Source organism: Gobius niger (assembly GCF_951799975.1).
Source record: "Gobius niger genome assembly, chromosome: 7".
Taxonomy (NCBI): Eukaryota; Metazoa; Chordata; class Actinopteri; order Gobiiformes; family Gobiidae; genus Gobius; species Gobius niger.
The window spans coordinates 32,483,823-32,500,137 of record NC_136858.1 but is presented as its reverse complement, the minus strand read 5'-3'; the positions used below and the strand labels follow the sequence as shown (position 1 = coordinate 32,500,137).

The 16,315-nt window shown below is 40.0% G+C and overlaps 1 protein-coding gene across 1 annotated transcript in view; it reads left to right on the top strand.

Annotated features, from left to right (window-relative positions):
- The window catches only part of ttc7a (tetratricopeptide repeat domain 7A), a 114,276-nt gene extending 106,236 nt beyond the window's left edge, over positions 1–8,040 (top strand). The window contains exon 19 of the mRNA XM_079559424.1: positions 7,627–8,040. Within this exon, the coding sequence (XP_079415550.1) occupies positions 7,627–7,845 (219 nt within the window). The 3' untranslated portion in view covers positions 7,846–8,040. The remainder of the gene's footprint in view (positions 1–7,626) is intronic.
- Positions 8,041–16,315: the final 8,275 nt, after the last annotated feature.

The window sequence follows — 16,315 nt, the reverse complement described above, 5'->3', positions numbered from 1 at the left end:
ACAGTGTTATGCCTTATTTTAAAGCTTGCAAGACTAGCAAGACTTGCAAAAGTGATCATAACATTTTTCAATCACATAGCACCAGTCTATAGCACACTAAAATGATGACCAAACCTTCTGTTGGTCTGTAAATGCAGTAAATTAGAATAACTGCCTTGTATAAAATTGCTCTCTCAAAATGGCTGTAGGGAATGTCTTGAAATAGGCCTCTGTCTCTTTAAGAACCTCTGACCCTTTCAGACACGCCCCCTCCACACGCTGTCTGTGGCATCAGTGGGGAGGGGGCTCTGCTGAGGAGCAGTGATTGGTTACTCGGCTGGTGACGAAAGCTCGGAGGCGTCTCTAGGAGGTGGGGGCGTTCCTAGGAGGACTCAGGCAAACCTAACCCTAAAATGGCTGCCATCAGAGTTTTTACAGATTACTCAAAAATACGTGAATGTGCCAAGGCAACACTTCAGGCATGTTTTTAATGAGGGAATGACATAATAACATGATGTAAAGCTTGAAAAAGTCGATTTTGCATAAAACCTTTAAGCGCTTTTGACAGGTTTTTGTCTCTTTTTTTGTCTCTTCTTTGTCAGGATTTTATCAGGGTTTTTTTTTTTCACTTTTTGTTGAGTTTTGTCAAGTTTTTGTTGCTTTTTCATAGCTTTTTTTTTCTTTGCTTTTGTCTCGTCTTCGTCACTTTGCGTTTTCATCCTCATTTTCGTCGCAATTTTGATGCTTTTTTCCCCCCCGAAGCTTTTAGATTTGGATAAAGCCAAGCTGGAGAACATGTGCCCGGTTTAAGGCGGGGGGTAAGAGGTTAAGATCTGGATTCCGCGACGGCCAATGTGAAAGTGATGTCTGATGCTCCCTGAACCACTCTTTCACAATGTGAGTCCGATGTATCCTGGCATTGTCATCTTGGAATATGCCCTTTTCATCAGGGAAGAAGAAATCCATAAATGGAAGAACCTGGTCATTCAGGATGTTCAGGTCCTCAGCTGATCTCATTCTTTGGGCACATAGTGTTTCTGAACAGCTAGTCAAATCCAGGTCAAGCAGTGTACAGTATATAGTCGCTCCCCAAACTAAAAGAGTCCCCGTGCAAACACAGCCTCCTTAATTGTCATCTGGCTCCCTGCTGCAATTTTTATGACACCACTTACAGCTTATATAGTATTCTCGGTCTCATGTAGTGCTATAGATGCTATAATTGTGGCGGGGGGGAAAAAAAGTGTAAACTCAAGTGACAGACTGTTACAGAAGTGGCCGGTGGCTCGACCTGCGGCGTCGGACTGCGCTCAGACACCTCTTCCCCCTCCTCCGCCTCCGTCCCGTCCCATACGTCCTGTGACAATTTATACCCGAGCACCCAAGAGTCTTTCGCTTCCTCCGTGCGCCTTGCGAAAATAAAACAGAGCGAGGAGTAACGAAGGGAGAGGGAGCGGAAAGACGGCGCGGTGTTATGGCAGGTTGCATCAGACAGCTCCGTGCATTTCAGCCCAATTAATGTGGAGCTAGATACAGCGCGCTGGCTCTGTGACCCCAGGGCGAGAGCAGCAACAGTGAAGCGAGAGTGCATGAGGAAAGATTGATAGAGAGAATCTTTAACTAGGCTGAGGACGATGGTGCAGCCTGTTGTTGCACCTTGGATGTGCTTGTAGTAATGGCAGTGGGGTTTGCGGACAGTATGGGGCGTTTTCATGGCTGTTACTGGTGTAGGACATTGTATGAAATATCGTTCGCTCTTGTGTTTTGTTCGCATGGTTGTTTGATTCATCCTGCCTCCGGGACGCAGATCCAAATATCACAACTAACTATATTATTGACTTCAAAGATGCTCGATCCTTTCATGCTTGAGTGTGGCAGTAAACCTTTGTTCTAAAAGTGCTCAATCTTGTGCTAAAATACTAGACAAGCTGAAATGAAAGCAACACAATCTGCTTGCAGTGGAAACGGTGAAAATATTGAGCCCAAAAAATGTATATTATACATCCTAATGCTGTCCCTTCCCCAGCTGATGTCACACAGTCACATTACTATACTTTAACCTCTTAACTCCCACCTGAACAGATCCCATTTTCTTCAGTTTGGCTTTACCCTAATCAAAAAAGCACCAAAACAGCCACAAAAAATGAGAAGAAAACAAGGATGTAAATGCAACAAAAATGTGACAAAAGTTCAACAAAGATTTGACAAAAATGTGACAAAAACTCAACCAAAATGTGACAAAAATTCAACAAAACGTGACAAAAACTCAACAAAAAAAGGACAAAAATTCAACAAAAATGTCACAAAAACTCAACAAAAAAATGACAAGAATTCAACAAAAAGTGACAAAAAAACTCAACAAAAAATGACAAGAATTCAACAAAATGTGACAAAAACTCAACAAAAAAAGGACAAAAATTCAACAAAAATGTCACAAAAACTCAACAAAAAAATGACAAAAATTCTACAAAAAGTGACAAAAAACTCAACAACAAATGACAAGAATTCAACAAAAATGTCACAAAAACTTAACAAAAAAATGACAAGAATTCAACAAAATGTGACAAAAACTCAACAAAAAACAAGAATTCAACAAAATGTGACAAAAACTCAACAAAAAAAGGACAAAAATTCAACAAAAATGTCACAAAAACTCAACAAAAAAAATGACAAGAATTCAACAAAATGTGACAAAAACTCAACCAAAAAAGGACAAAAATTCAACAAAAATGTCACAAAAACTCAACAAAAAAATGACAAGAATTCAACAAAATGTGACAAAAACTCAACAAAAAAAGGACAAAAATTCAACAAAAATGTCACAAAAACTCAACAAAAAAATGACAATTCAACAAAATGTGACAAAAACTCAACAAAAAACAAGAATTCAACAAAATGTGACAAAAACTCAACAAAAAAATGACAAAAATTCAACAAAAATGTCACAAAAACTCAACAAAAAAATGACAAAAAATTGAACAAAAAAGTCACAAAAACTCAACAAAAATGTCACCAAAAAAAACCCCATAAAAAACAGGTGATACAACACAGCAACAACGCAAGGAAAAAGATCAGTTTTGTGGGTCTTAGCTTTCAAATGAGCTGTTACACAGGCCTATATAATAGCCAAAGAGGACAGAATGCATTTGGTTTAGGCGGGCGGTAAGAGGTTAAAAGGTTAAAGGCAAGCAACTGCAGGCGAGAGAGTTGTCTCTTTGTCCTGTGGTCCTCAGCCAGGGGTTCAGGGACCCGTGGGGGTGCTTGAGGACCTAGCAGGGGGTACACGGAACTATCAAATTGGAGAAAAAAAAAGGGGAAACTGAACACTATTTTGATAGAGAAAAGCTATGTATTGTAGTAAAATGTGTTTGCTTTCTAAATAGACTGCAACACCCTTGAGGTAGGGGGTACACGATCACTGAATATTCCAAGGGGTCCGCAAGACAAAAAAGGTCGGGAACCCCTGCTGTAGATTACTGACATCAATATAAGAAAAACATGTATTGTAAGTTTTCTTTTATATTTCACATTTCATTATCATATGGAAATGGACATTTTATGTGGAAAAATGACAGAGACAGAATCTGAATAATGGATAGAGCCAGGTTTGAATGACATATTACATACAACAGTTTTCTCAATAAGGATTTTGGATGTCTTATTTTGTCTGTGAATATCGGGCAATTTGTTCCTGATGTGTTGATAATCCTGATAATTAAAGTAAAATTGCGGTGTTTCTTCAGACAATAATCAAAGCTCTACATTTCCACATAATGGTCTGTGTGTAGCCCTTACAGCCGGCGTCATTTCTTCAGTTTGGTGGATCGCTTTGCTGATTACTGGCGTGGCGGCTCTCATTGACCTTCACATGTGATCAGTTCAAACGCCACATTTCTAAATCCAGTCACACTCTGTGGTATTAACATGTCTCCACGCCGGATTATGGCACACGTACATCTCTTTCAGGCACTGTATGAAAATAAACACTCATGATGAAACACTCAGTGTCACGAGCACAGTGGATAATAGCCTGTTTGTCATATAAGATACTCTAATCTAAAGCAAGACGTGCCATGAGAGAATCAACACAGTTACAACGCAAGTTTGATGTGATACATAAAGAGCATGTGGTGCTAATTTTCAACTCCTGCCCAATGTTGGGACTTTCTACACAACTTAAAGAGACTAGATGCAAGTTGGTCATTTTATGTTCACTACTGCCACCTCAGGTCTTACACATAACTGCAGTTTCTATATTAAACTCGTGCATGACGGCACTTCGGACCCGAATTAACAACTTTTTGAGTGACATTGCAGGATTTTAGAAGCAGTTGTGGTGAACAGGTCTGGGCTCATTCTACATATTAGGATATGGCTGGAACATGTAGGGAGATGAAAATACTTAGTTTTAACATTTTTAAACTCTGTATACGCCTTTTAAAGTCTACAAACGTTCATCCATTAATCACATATATATTCATCCTAACATAAAGAGACACAGACACAAAGTATATTGTTTTTGTGATTAAACATCCGCATCACTGCCGACGCTGCACTGATCCATCCGTCTATCGATCTCACGCTCCATCCGTCCCTCACTCGTGAACAAGAGCCCTAGATACTTGAACTCCTTCACTTGAGGCACGGACTCCCCACCGACCTGAAGAGGGGAAGCCACCTTTTTCCGGTGGAGAACCATGAGGAGCTGATCCTCATCCCGGCCGCTTCACACTCGGCTGCAAACCGCCCCAGAGCAGCTGAAGGTCCTGATTTGTTGAAGCCAACAGAACAACATCGTCCACAAACAGCAGAGATGAGATCCTGAGGCTCCCAAACCGGACACCCTCCGGCCCCTGGTTGCGCCTGGAAATTCTGTCCATGAAGATAATGAACAGAACCGGTGACAAAGTGCAGCCCTGGGGGAGACCAACACGCACCGGGAACGATTGATTTTTATATTGTGCAAATTCATGACATAGTTGATATGCAACAACATAATATGCACATGTCGCCCCCCATTTTAACCAGAATGATCTCCCTTCCCGGTAAACCTCTAAAAAACTAAACAATTACCCCTTATCACTCCCGCCCCAATACATGAAGAATTGATGATGAATCTAAAATATTTCCCCAAAACACAAAATTGGTGGTTTTCCGAATATAAAGTATTTTTTTTCCTTTCATTATAAACTGCTGCTATAAACAGAAATGGTTGTGTAACATGAAGAAATCTGACAATATTATTGGATTATGCAGGTATACATTTGTAAATGAACTGGTTTCATTATGCAATGAAGCTTCTGCACCTCATCACTGGCAGCCAATCATCCAATCACAGACCCAGCTCAAGCCGCACCTTCACATCAGCCAATCACTCGTCCCTACTCCAGCCTGTCATCGCTCATGATCCCCTACTTAAGCCTCCCGGTCAATCACTCAGTGTTTCCCAGCCGTGCTGCGACCCTCCTCCACCCCTTTTCCACCCGGCCTCTCCTCGGCTTTGCTTGTCGTCCACTGGTCTCCCTGGGTCTCCCTGAGTCTCCTCTTCCACCACCACCTGTGTCCTGGCTCCGGGAAAGATTCTGGCTATCGTTCATCAACGCCGTGCAACTCTTTTGTTCATTAAATCTTCCGCCGGGGTCTGAACCCCAATTATGATTCGTGCTCGTTCAATAAATGCCTCTTAATGCCTTTCTGTCTCTGTGAGTCTTTTCAGGTTGAAATGTTCTGTGCCAAAACTGAACCATTTGTCCTTTTCTCTTTTTTTGGTATGTAAATTTAAAATCAAAAAACAAAATATTCATACCAACCGCTGCCCAGGCCATTTCAGGCAGCATTCCTTGCGAGTCTAGTGGCAGAATTCAGTCTGGAAAGTCTAAATCTTTTATTTTTATTACTTTGGTATAATACAGGAGATTTACAGGATAATACGATGACGGTAGTTTCCTGGCTAAAACCTGAGACTTGACAGCTATGAATATTTCCCCCCAAAAAGTACAGATGTTTATGCCCTGAGTCCTAGGAAAGCCGGTTAAAACCAAAGAACCCTTTTGTCTACACCTTAAAAGACCCCAATCGCTAACCTGCCCAGAAAACAGAGTTAGCAGATTTTGTTCATGATTCACGGTGACAGAATTTTGCATTGCACAATATGCCACATAAACAACTGCTGTTTTTGTGATTTGCTACTTGCAACTCTTCAGATTTCGACTTGGCTGCTTGGTTAACTGTGCTGCCCTTCTGTAGCCTCAAAACACTGCTGTTTCCTTTAAACCTTCGCTTTCTGGTTCAAGCACGGCTTCGCTCCACTCTGTGCACATGCATAAGGCTCTCGTGCGTCCAATCCAGACGTCATCTCTGAGCTCCTAATCTCCTGATTTGTAGATTTTCTCTCGCTCTCTCGGAGAATGAAGCTGTGCTGGAGTCCACACTCTAATGCTTTGTTTTTGCTGGAACTGAACCTTTTGAAAAGACAGATAAACGCTGCCACCTGCTAATCTTAAATTTAGTGTGACAGTGGGGGAGAAGAATTTAAAATGGTGGCTTTCTAGGTTACATTTAGAGGTTCTTAAGGGCTGGCCGACAGTAATTTGGGATGACGATGGGTGTGGGGTCATGTTTGGGTCAGTCAGCTTAATCTAGCAGTAGCCTAGGCATGATTTTGACATAGGGAAAAGATAAAGTGCTTGTTTCCAGGCCAGTGGTTCTCAAACTTTCTGCTGTTCTATTCTGTTTCTTGAGGTCATTTCTGTCCACTCTTTTGTCCTCCATTGGGTGAGTATTAGTTTAACCCCTTAACTCCCCCCTGAACCGAGCACATTTTCTCAAGTTTGGCTTTAATCCAAATCCAAAAGCTTCTGGAAAAAAAGGTGAGAAAATAGCGACAGAACTGAGACGAAAACGATGATGAAGATGTGACAAAAAAGTACTGTATGTAATGTAAACTTCGACAAAAAATGTGAAAAAGTGGCAAAAATGTCACAAAAATTGACAAAAGATGTATTTTTCATACATCTTTACATTTTACATCTTACAAAAAATGTACAAAAAAAGAACGAAAAATGACAAAAAAAATTACAAAAAATGAATGAAAAAATTATGAAAAAGTGGCAAAAATGTCACAAAAAATTGACAAAAAATTATGAAAAAATTATGAAAAAGTGGCAAAAATGTGATAAAAAATTGACAAAAAATTGACAACAATTTGACAACAAAAGGACAAATGTGACAAAAAGTTACAAAAAATGTACTATTTGACAAAAAAATAACAAAAAAGTTACAATAATGAGTTGAAAACCACCCAAAAAATGATGGAAAAAAAATCTGATGACTTGAGGAAAAAGATCCATTTAGATGAGTTTTGTAGATCTTAGCTTTCAAATGAGGCGTTACACTGGCCTACAGGATTTGGGTAAACCTGAACTGGAGAAAATGCTCTCGGTTCAGGCGGGAGTTGAGAGGTTAAAGGAGGGGTATTATTATACCATGTCGTTCTCTCATCAAAAACATACTTGGAGCAGTGTTTCTACCCACTTGCGCATCTTTGAGTAAGCTTTGACTCTCCAGTGGATATTCTGAGGAGGATTCCCCGCGGGGACCATAACGTACACCGTTACCCTCATTTTCCTCATTATGTTGTGTCTTTTGTAGGGCCGGCTGCTGGTGAATACTGACCGTGTGCATCTCGGGGAGAAGGTGCTCCGGGACGCGGTGCAGGTCCACAGCACGTCCCATGAGGCGTGGGGAGGCCTTGGGGAAGCGCTGCAGTCACGGGACAGCAGCCAGGCCCCGGACTGTTTCTTCACCGCCCTGGAGCTCGAAGCCTCCAGCCCCATCCGCCCCTTCACCGTCATCCCCCGGGAGCTGTGAGACTTTAGTGAGGTGTCCACTTCATGATGACTATTTTTTTTTATCATTCCAATTTTCCTTTATTTCTGCAAAAGTCCAGAAGTGTTTAATAAAGGTGTAATTGTGAGCATAGATCGGTGAAGCTTTAGCTATTCTGAATATACAAGGGGTTTCCAGTCTTTTTATAGCCTATGAGCTTCTTTTAGGTAACAAAAAGGGCAGAAATCTTTTATAGAAGTGTAGAAAGACTATGAGGAGCGGGAAGGGGAAAGCGTTTTGTTCCATTATGATCATTATCTTAAAGCGGGATGTTTCGAGCCTCCTAAGCATCTACCAGTTTTCTTTGGATCTTCTCCAGAGACTATTCTTCCCAAAAAAGCTCATCCTGAGATCCTAGGTATCCAAATGCTTTCCTCACCTCTCGAAACCTTGCTAAGCTTAATCCTCTCGTCGCAAAGTGAAAACCCTCACCATAGCTTCATAGACACACGAGCCGAGCCAGGTACCGTATTTTCCGGATGATAAGTCGCACTTTTCATCATAGTCTGGCTGGGGGGGGTGCGACTTATACTCAGGTGCGACTGTTATATCAAAATATCTAATTTCACATTTGTTGTTTCCACACTGACAGCCGCTAGAGGGCGGTCTAGTCATGTGTGCCAGTATCTGCTACTCCTGTACAAGGACAAATAAAGCACTCACCTGCTGTACCACTGAAAAAAAAAAGTTTGGAGTGAGTGAGAAACTAATGAGGCGAGAAGCAGGGGTTACTCTTACTGCAGTGAAGAAAACAAAAATAGCTAATCGCAGGCTAAAAGCTAGACGGCCACAGCTAGAAGAACGAGTTCACAAACGGGTGCTTGAACAAAGTGCTGCCGGGAGAGGCTCGTCAACGGTGCAGTTACACCTCCACGCCTTAGCAGTCGCCAAGGCTGGTGTGACTTATACTCCGGAGCAACTTATATGTTATTTTTCTTCATCATTGTGCATTTTTTGGCTGGTGTGACTTATAGTCCGGAAAATATGGTGTTTATTTATTTTATTTGTTCTTTTTTTTTTTCCTCTTTATTGCTGGGTTGCAGGTTTTAGAATGTGTTGATGTCATCGGACCCAGTAGGGGACAGGAGACAGTTTTTCCTATTAGCAGCATTACACTTTCACAAGTCGTAGCTAAAAAGAAAATGTATGGATTAGAACAATGATCATTAATATCAATCACTGGGTCCATGATCTTTCTGTACAAGACCAAAAATTTCCTGAAAAACAAAATCATTTTTCCTCTATATATTAGTATAGGCCTTTAGAACGCTGTGATGTCACCTGCAACCCAGCAATTGAAACCTCATACTTTTATTTCAGCTGTTTTAGATCAATGTTGCATTTTCTCACCAACAAAATGTAAGCCAGTGATGAAGATGTGTTTGACATTTTTACCAAATACCTACAAAAAGCATAATACCCATCTTTAAGTCGAGGAATATCAATGCATTGCGTCTAAAAGCTGTTCAAAGCCATAGTGCCGCCTTTAATCTTTCACTGGGTTATGCCCTGCGCCGGGAAGTGGTGAAATGCCACAAGAGCTATTATTATTGTGTGAGTGAGGGTGTTGCCACAAGCTGCACTTTTTCTATAATGTTGTGGTCTTCTCTGCTTACGTTTGAGATTGTACGACATTTCACAAAAGATTGGTCCCTGGTTTGTCTACTGATCCTAAAGGTGCTATTGTATTTGATTCTGTCTGGGCTTTAAATATATTGAACAAAATCAACACTTTCGTTCCAGGTTAGAAATTTGTAGAAATATAAAGATTTTATGAAGAGACCTATTACAAAATGCTGTGTCTTTACTGTGTACTGTCAATATAAGAGACTTGAGATGTGCTGGTTACATCTGTCTGTGAATAATATATAGAGACTATATTTAATTGTGTTTTCTTGAATCATAAGCTTAATTTAATTCTAGATTATTTTACGCACTTAAGTCACTTGTCATTCCTGTATGTCACTCGTGTATGCCTTTTGTTTTGTGGTGCGATGCTTGATACCAAAGTAATGTTCAAAAAGTTCTCGTATTGTTTGGAGAGAATACTTTAAAATAAATGTTGCTTTTGGAATAAAATACCAAGGACAAGCTCTGGGTGAGTGTTGTTTTTCTCTTTTCAAAAGCAGTATTTGTGTCGTTGCTCTTCGGTAGCATTGACTGTGGTCTGTTTTATTTTTTATTTCTGTGTAAACATTATTTCTACATTGTAATTCAATTTCACTGCATGTTACACTGTATGTGTGTGCGACAAATAATAAAACTAACTAACTAAAAGTGGCAGGGCTTTGGGACCCACTATTACCCCTTGACCCAAATAAAACTTTAATTTGTCATATATCGTATAAAATATTGTATTTTCCACGCAAGTTTTTGTTGAACAAGCCGTAGATTTCCCTTTAAGACTGAAATTATGAAATTATATCAATACAACCCAAAAACATTCATTTTAACAGACACATATGGAATAAAAGTTCCCTATAGACTTGCGATCCACTGAAAATGGTTCCGTGACCCACTTTTGTGCCCCGACCCACCAGCAGAGAATTACTAGGTATGTGATCTCTTATTTGCATAATAATGTTTCTCAAAATCAACTTGGGGGCCAGAGGTTTTGTGCTGGAGTGCTGGATTTGGCCCCCAGGCCTGACGTTGCCTACCCCTGGTCTATATAATAGGCACAGTTTCAAACAGCCTTTTGCCAACCAAAAGTCACATGACTGGGAATAGTCTCTACCATCATATGCAGTTACATCTTCAAACATTAGTCAATCTATATAAATCAAGTCTACTCTATTAATTTTAGATGTTGGGTGATGTGCGCTTGACACCAGTATTTCAAGGTTTAAAAGGGCTAGATGCAAGTTCGCCATTTTATACTCACTACTGCCACCTCAGGGCATACGTGTAACTGCACCTTCTATATTAAGCTCGTGCATGACGGCAATTTGGACCCGAAGTGACACATTTCAGAGTGACAGTGCAGGATTTTAGAGGCAGTTCTGGTGAACAGGTCTGGGCTGGGAGGAAAATGCATAAATTTAACATTTCGTTAGCCACATAGCATAATTGCCAAACTCATTTTTGTTTTGATTTTGGAAAACATGTAAAAAGACGTTTTATAGGAAGCACATTGTTTTTCTCTTATTGCCATTTTAACAATACAAAATGACTTAGGCAGTTATGCTATGTGGCTAACGATTTTTAAACTCTGTATAGTCCCTTTAAAGATGCCAGTAAAAATGACATGACTTCTTCACAACATAAATGGTGGCTATATATACACTTAAGTAGCTGCTACTATGCCCCACTTTCACCTCTATTCATTTAAACGTAAACATTATTCCTTCGGTCTGATTGGCCGACAGCCCCCACGTGACCCACCCTACTCTCACTAATGCGCCCGTGCTTTTGTGAATCCCTGTCGTTGCTTGTATTGCCATTTTGCTTTGTGTATGCCACCGCTCTGGGCATTTTTCTAACCCGATGCCAGTTTGTAAGATACACTCTTCTCCTTTAACTCCCTTTGATGTTTTTGACTCATCTGCTCACAACGCCGTCCATTATTAACAGCTTCTACAATCACTGCGTCTTCACCTGCCTTGTCACTTGGGCCTAATGGACATCACTTCCGAGTGCCTGGCTGCATTATAGTGAGCTGTGTGCGCAGGGACTCTTCTGCCGCCTTATGTAATCCTGTCAGCGCCTCCCTCCTCCTCCTCCTCCTCCTCTCTCCCCCTCTCTCGCACTCCCTCCTTCTTGTGTGTCTTTGCCTGATGCGATGTGATGTGTGGCTTGGTTTCCTAGCAGCCAGTTCCCTGTTTGAGAAACTGGGGAAGAGGCGAGAGAGAAGATAGAGAGGGATCTTATAGAGCTACTGTAAGAGTTGCAACATGGTCTTGACACTGTTTGATGATTTCATGAGCGCTGTGGTGCAAATTCCTCATATGTATTTGTGTTTTGTGTGCTCGGATGTAGTGATTGTCGGACCGTGTGAGAAAAAAGGCCATATTTGATAAGGACCTTGAATATTTCAGCAAACGGATGGTACAGCAATAACAAAAAAGAGGAAGCTTCAACATTTTACATTTTTAAGGGACTTGTTACCTTTATTGGTAAAACACTTTATAATAACTACACCTAAATTAGCCTTAATAAATGATGAATTAACCCCTTACCTCCCACCTGAACCGAGCACATTTTCTCCAGTTTGGCTTTACCCCAGTCCAAAAAGCTTCTGGAAAAAAGCTGTGAAAATAGCAACAAAACTGAGATGAAAACAATGATGGAAATGTGAAAAAAAAAGTGAGAAAACATTGACAAAAAAGTGACGAAAAATGTATGAAAAAGTGGCAAAAATGTCACAAAAAAGTCACAAGAAATTGACGAAAAATGGACAAAAATGTGACAAAAAAATTACAAAAAATGTGATAAAAATTTGACAAAGAATGACAAAAACTGACAAAAATGTGACCAAAAAATTTACAAAAATTTGACAAAATTTGACAAAAAAAGTACAAAAAATGATTTAAAAAAATGTGCCAAAAAACTGACAAAATAAGTTACAAAAATGAGTTGAATACCCAACAAAAAAATGATGGAAAAAAAATCTGATGACGTGAGGAAAAAGATCCTCTCGGTTCAGGCGGGAGTTAAGAGGTTAACGCTTAATTCATCATGAATAATTCATTAGTTTATAACTACTTAACTACTAGTTCTTCACATACTTCACTTATTTGTTGTTAAGTTACACTTAACTAATGAATTGTGCTTGATGAATTAAAGGGACTAGATGGAGTTGGTCATTTTTATGCTCACTACTGCCACCTCAGGTCTCACGCGTAACTGCAGGTTCTATATTAAGCTCGTGCATGACGGCACTTCAGACCCGAATTAACACCTTTTTGAGTGACAGTGCAGGATTTTGGAGGCAGTTGTGGTGATAGGCCTGGGCTCATTCTCATGTTACAGCAGTGTCCTGATGTGTAGAATGAGCCCAGACCTGTTCACCACAACTGCCTCTAGAATCCTGCACTGTCACTCAAAAAGGTGTTACTTCAGGCCCAAAGTGCCGTCATGCACGAGCTTAATATAGAACCTGCAGTTACGCATGAGACCTGAGGTGGTAGTAGTAAGCATAAAAATGACCAACTCCATTTGTTCTCTTTAATTCATCAAGCACAATTCATTTGTTAAGTGCAACTGAACAACAAATAAGTGAAGTATGTGAAGAACTAGTAGTTAAGTAGTTATTGTTCATGATGAATTAAGCATTAATTCATCATTTTTTAAGGCGAATTTAGGTGTAGTTATTACAAAGTGTTGCCAATAAAGGAAACAAGTCCCTTAAAAATGTTATTGCTGTACCATCAGTCACTGAAATATTCAGGGAATCTAGTACCTTTAAGGCAGGTGTCTCTAACCCTTTTTACCCAACAAGCTACTTTTACACAATATGAACATTGGAGAGCTACTTATGTTCAAAAACACTTGTGAAAAAAGCAATTTAGGTGGAGCTCACCCAGAAGAATAACTTGCCAAGATGGTATTTCAAAGAAAGTGATTTGAGTTTAGTCCTTATACTTTACTATATTGAACCATCTGTGTTAAGGATGTTCAGAACAAACAGAAAATGCATCTAAAATTTGAAATGTCAAACGTGTAGAGATCTAGAAAGTCTTTGGCGAGCTACCTGGGGACGCATGGCGAGCTACTGGTAGCTCCCGAGCTACTGGTTGGAGATGCCTGCTTTAAGGCTAAATAAGGTGTACTTAATTACAAGTGTTACCATGCATGTAATTCCATAAAAGTGGTTTTGCCCTGATTTTTTTTAGAAACTGCTGACCTTTTCTAAAGTGAAGAGTTGGTAACTATACTGACTATAAAGTGCTTTGGAATTGCCTACCATTCAGGGTATTCCATCAGTGGATTACTTCTTCCCTGATGGCACGGGTATACTCCAAGATGACAATGCCAAGATCCATCAGGCTCACATTGTGAAAGCTAAATCATCAACTGGACTGGGTTTTGGCACCAAACCCAGTCCAGTCAATGATTTAGCTTTTCTAAGATGGATTCTCCCTGGATGAATGAGAGCCTTCACAGACATTGTGAAAGATCGGTTCAGGGAGCATGAGACATCATTTTCACACATGGATTTGCCGCCACAGAGTCCAGATCTTAACTCCATTGAGAATCTTTGGGATTATGCTGGAGAAGGTTTTGCGCAGTGGTCACACTCTCCCATCATCAAAACAAGATCAACACTGAATCTTCTGACATCACAGAAGCTTTTTGAAACAATGCCACAGTGAATGCGTGCTGGAATCCAAGCTCAAAGCGGTCCAACACAATATTCCTCAGACTAGTTCTAACTGATGAACCAAAACATGTATTTATTATTGGAGGGTGTTGATGTCCCTTTGGTTTCTGCATTTTCAGGGTTTGTTCCTGTCTTCATTATCACATGGTTGAAAACATCGGGAGTAGTATCTAAGCATCCAGCACCCAGAGAGCAGATACGCCAGTGTTTGCGTGGCTTTGCAGGCCTCACACGGACTGTTTGATGTCCCCTCTTTCCATGTGGGCTATGAGGCATCGATAATCAATATGGGAATTGATCAGCGCGGTGGGAGGAACCTGTGCCTTTGGGAGACGTAATTCTTTGAAGCTCTGAAATCCTATATCCCGGTCAATACAACGCGGCTTTATTAGCATGACAAATAATGGCATTTGCATCGCCCGGTCTCAGACAATGTAACGAGAGAGAGTCAACGGGCAACGGGGAAGTTTGTGTGATGACAAAATCTGACTTCTCTGTGTCGTGGATTCAGCGGCAGTGGAATAAAAGACCAATTAAGGATCACAGGCTTCATTTCAAAGTATGTTCATGGTGAGCGACTGTACTCATACTAATAAATGTGCCATCACAGGGCGGTGTGTGACTCAGTGGCAGAGCGTTCGCCGACTAATCCAAAGGTCAGCGGTTCAATCACAGCTCTGACCAGTGTTTACTGTCGCTGGGGAAGATATTTCACTCTCCTTGCCTCTATGCACAAGCTCGTATGAATGAGTCATTAATGCGAACGTGCGGGACTGTCAAAACTGGGACGTCTGGTCACCCCAAGCTGGATACAAACCACATCTAGAGCCCTCCGTCTCGTGTCCCCGAGGATTTCAACCAAAGAAACACTGATTTGTCCCATGTTTTACACAACTTCGGTCCCAGGTGTCCCATTTTTCCCACCAGTGCCACTTTTTACTTGAACTTTGGTCACATGTGCGTTAACCTCTTACCACCCGCCAAAACCAAATGCATTCTCTCCTCTTTGCCATTGTCGTCACTTTTTGTTTCCCTTATGTGTTTTTGTCACTTTTTTAATGGCACTTTTGTTACTTTTTTTGTTACTTTTTGCTGGATTTTTGTCACATTTTTTGCTGGATTTTGGTCACTTTTTTGCTGGATTTTGGTCACTTTTTTGTTACATTTTTTGCTGTTCTTTTGTCATTTTTTTGCTGGATTTTTGCCATTTTTTTTGCTAGATTTTTGTGATTTTTTTGCTGGAGTTTTGTGATTTTTTCTGAATTTTTGACTTTTTTTGCTGGATTGTTGTCACTTTTTTGCTGGATTTTTGTCTTTTTTTTGCTGGATTTTTGTCACTTTTTGCTGAATTGTTGTCACTTTTTTGCTGGATTTTTGTCATTTTTTGCGGGATTTTTGTCTTTCTTTTGCTGGATTTTTGTCTTTTTTGCTGGATTTTTGTCATTTTTTTGCTGGATTGTTGTCACTTTTTTTCTGGATTTTTGTCATTTTTTTCTGGATTTTTGTCTTTTTTTGTCGGATTTTTGTCACTTTTTTGTTGGATTGTTGTCACTTTTTTTCTGGATTTTTGTCATTTTTTGCGGGATTTTTGTCTTTCTTTTGCTGGATTTTTGTCATTCTTGTCAATTTACATCCTCATTTTCTTCTCGTTTTTTGTCGCTATTTTGTGGCACTTTTGTTACTTTTTTGCTGGATTATTGTCACATTTTTTGCTGCTCTTTTGTCACTTTTTTGCTGAATTTTTGCCTTTTGTTTGCAGATTTTTTGTCTTTTTTTTGCTGGATTTTTGTCACTTTTTTGCTGGATTTTTGTCTTTTTTTGATGGATTTTTGTCGCTTTTTTGCTGGATTTTTGTCACTTTTTTTGCTGGATTTTTGTCATTTTTGTCAATTTACATCCTCGTTTTCTTTGAATTTGGAGAACAGGAGAAAACATGTTCAGGTGGGAGTTAAGAGGTTAACAACACAGTTTTTATCGCAACATTATAAAGCTCAAATGTCTGTCACCTCATTGCTGATTCCTGTTTCCTTTCATTTACATTAGATTTTTATTCAATTGGAGGAAAAAAGAGCACAATTTGTCCCCCTTCACAAATTACCATTGTGTCCCAGTCAGTTAAGAGGAAAATCC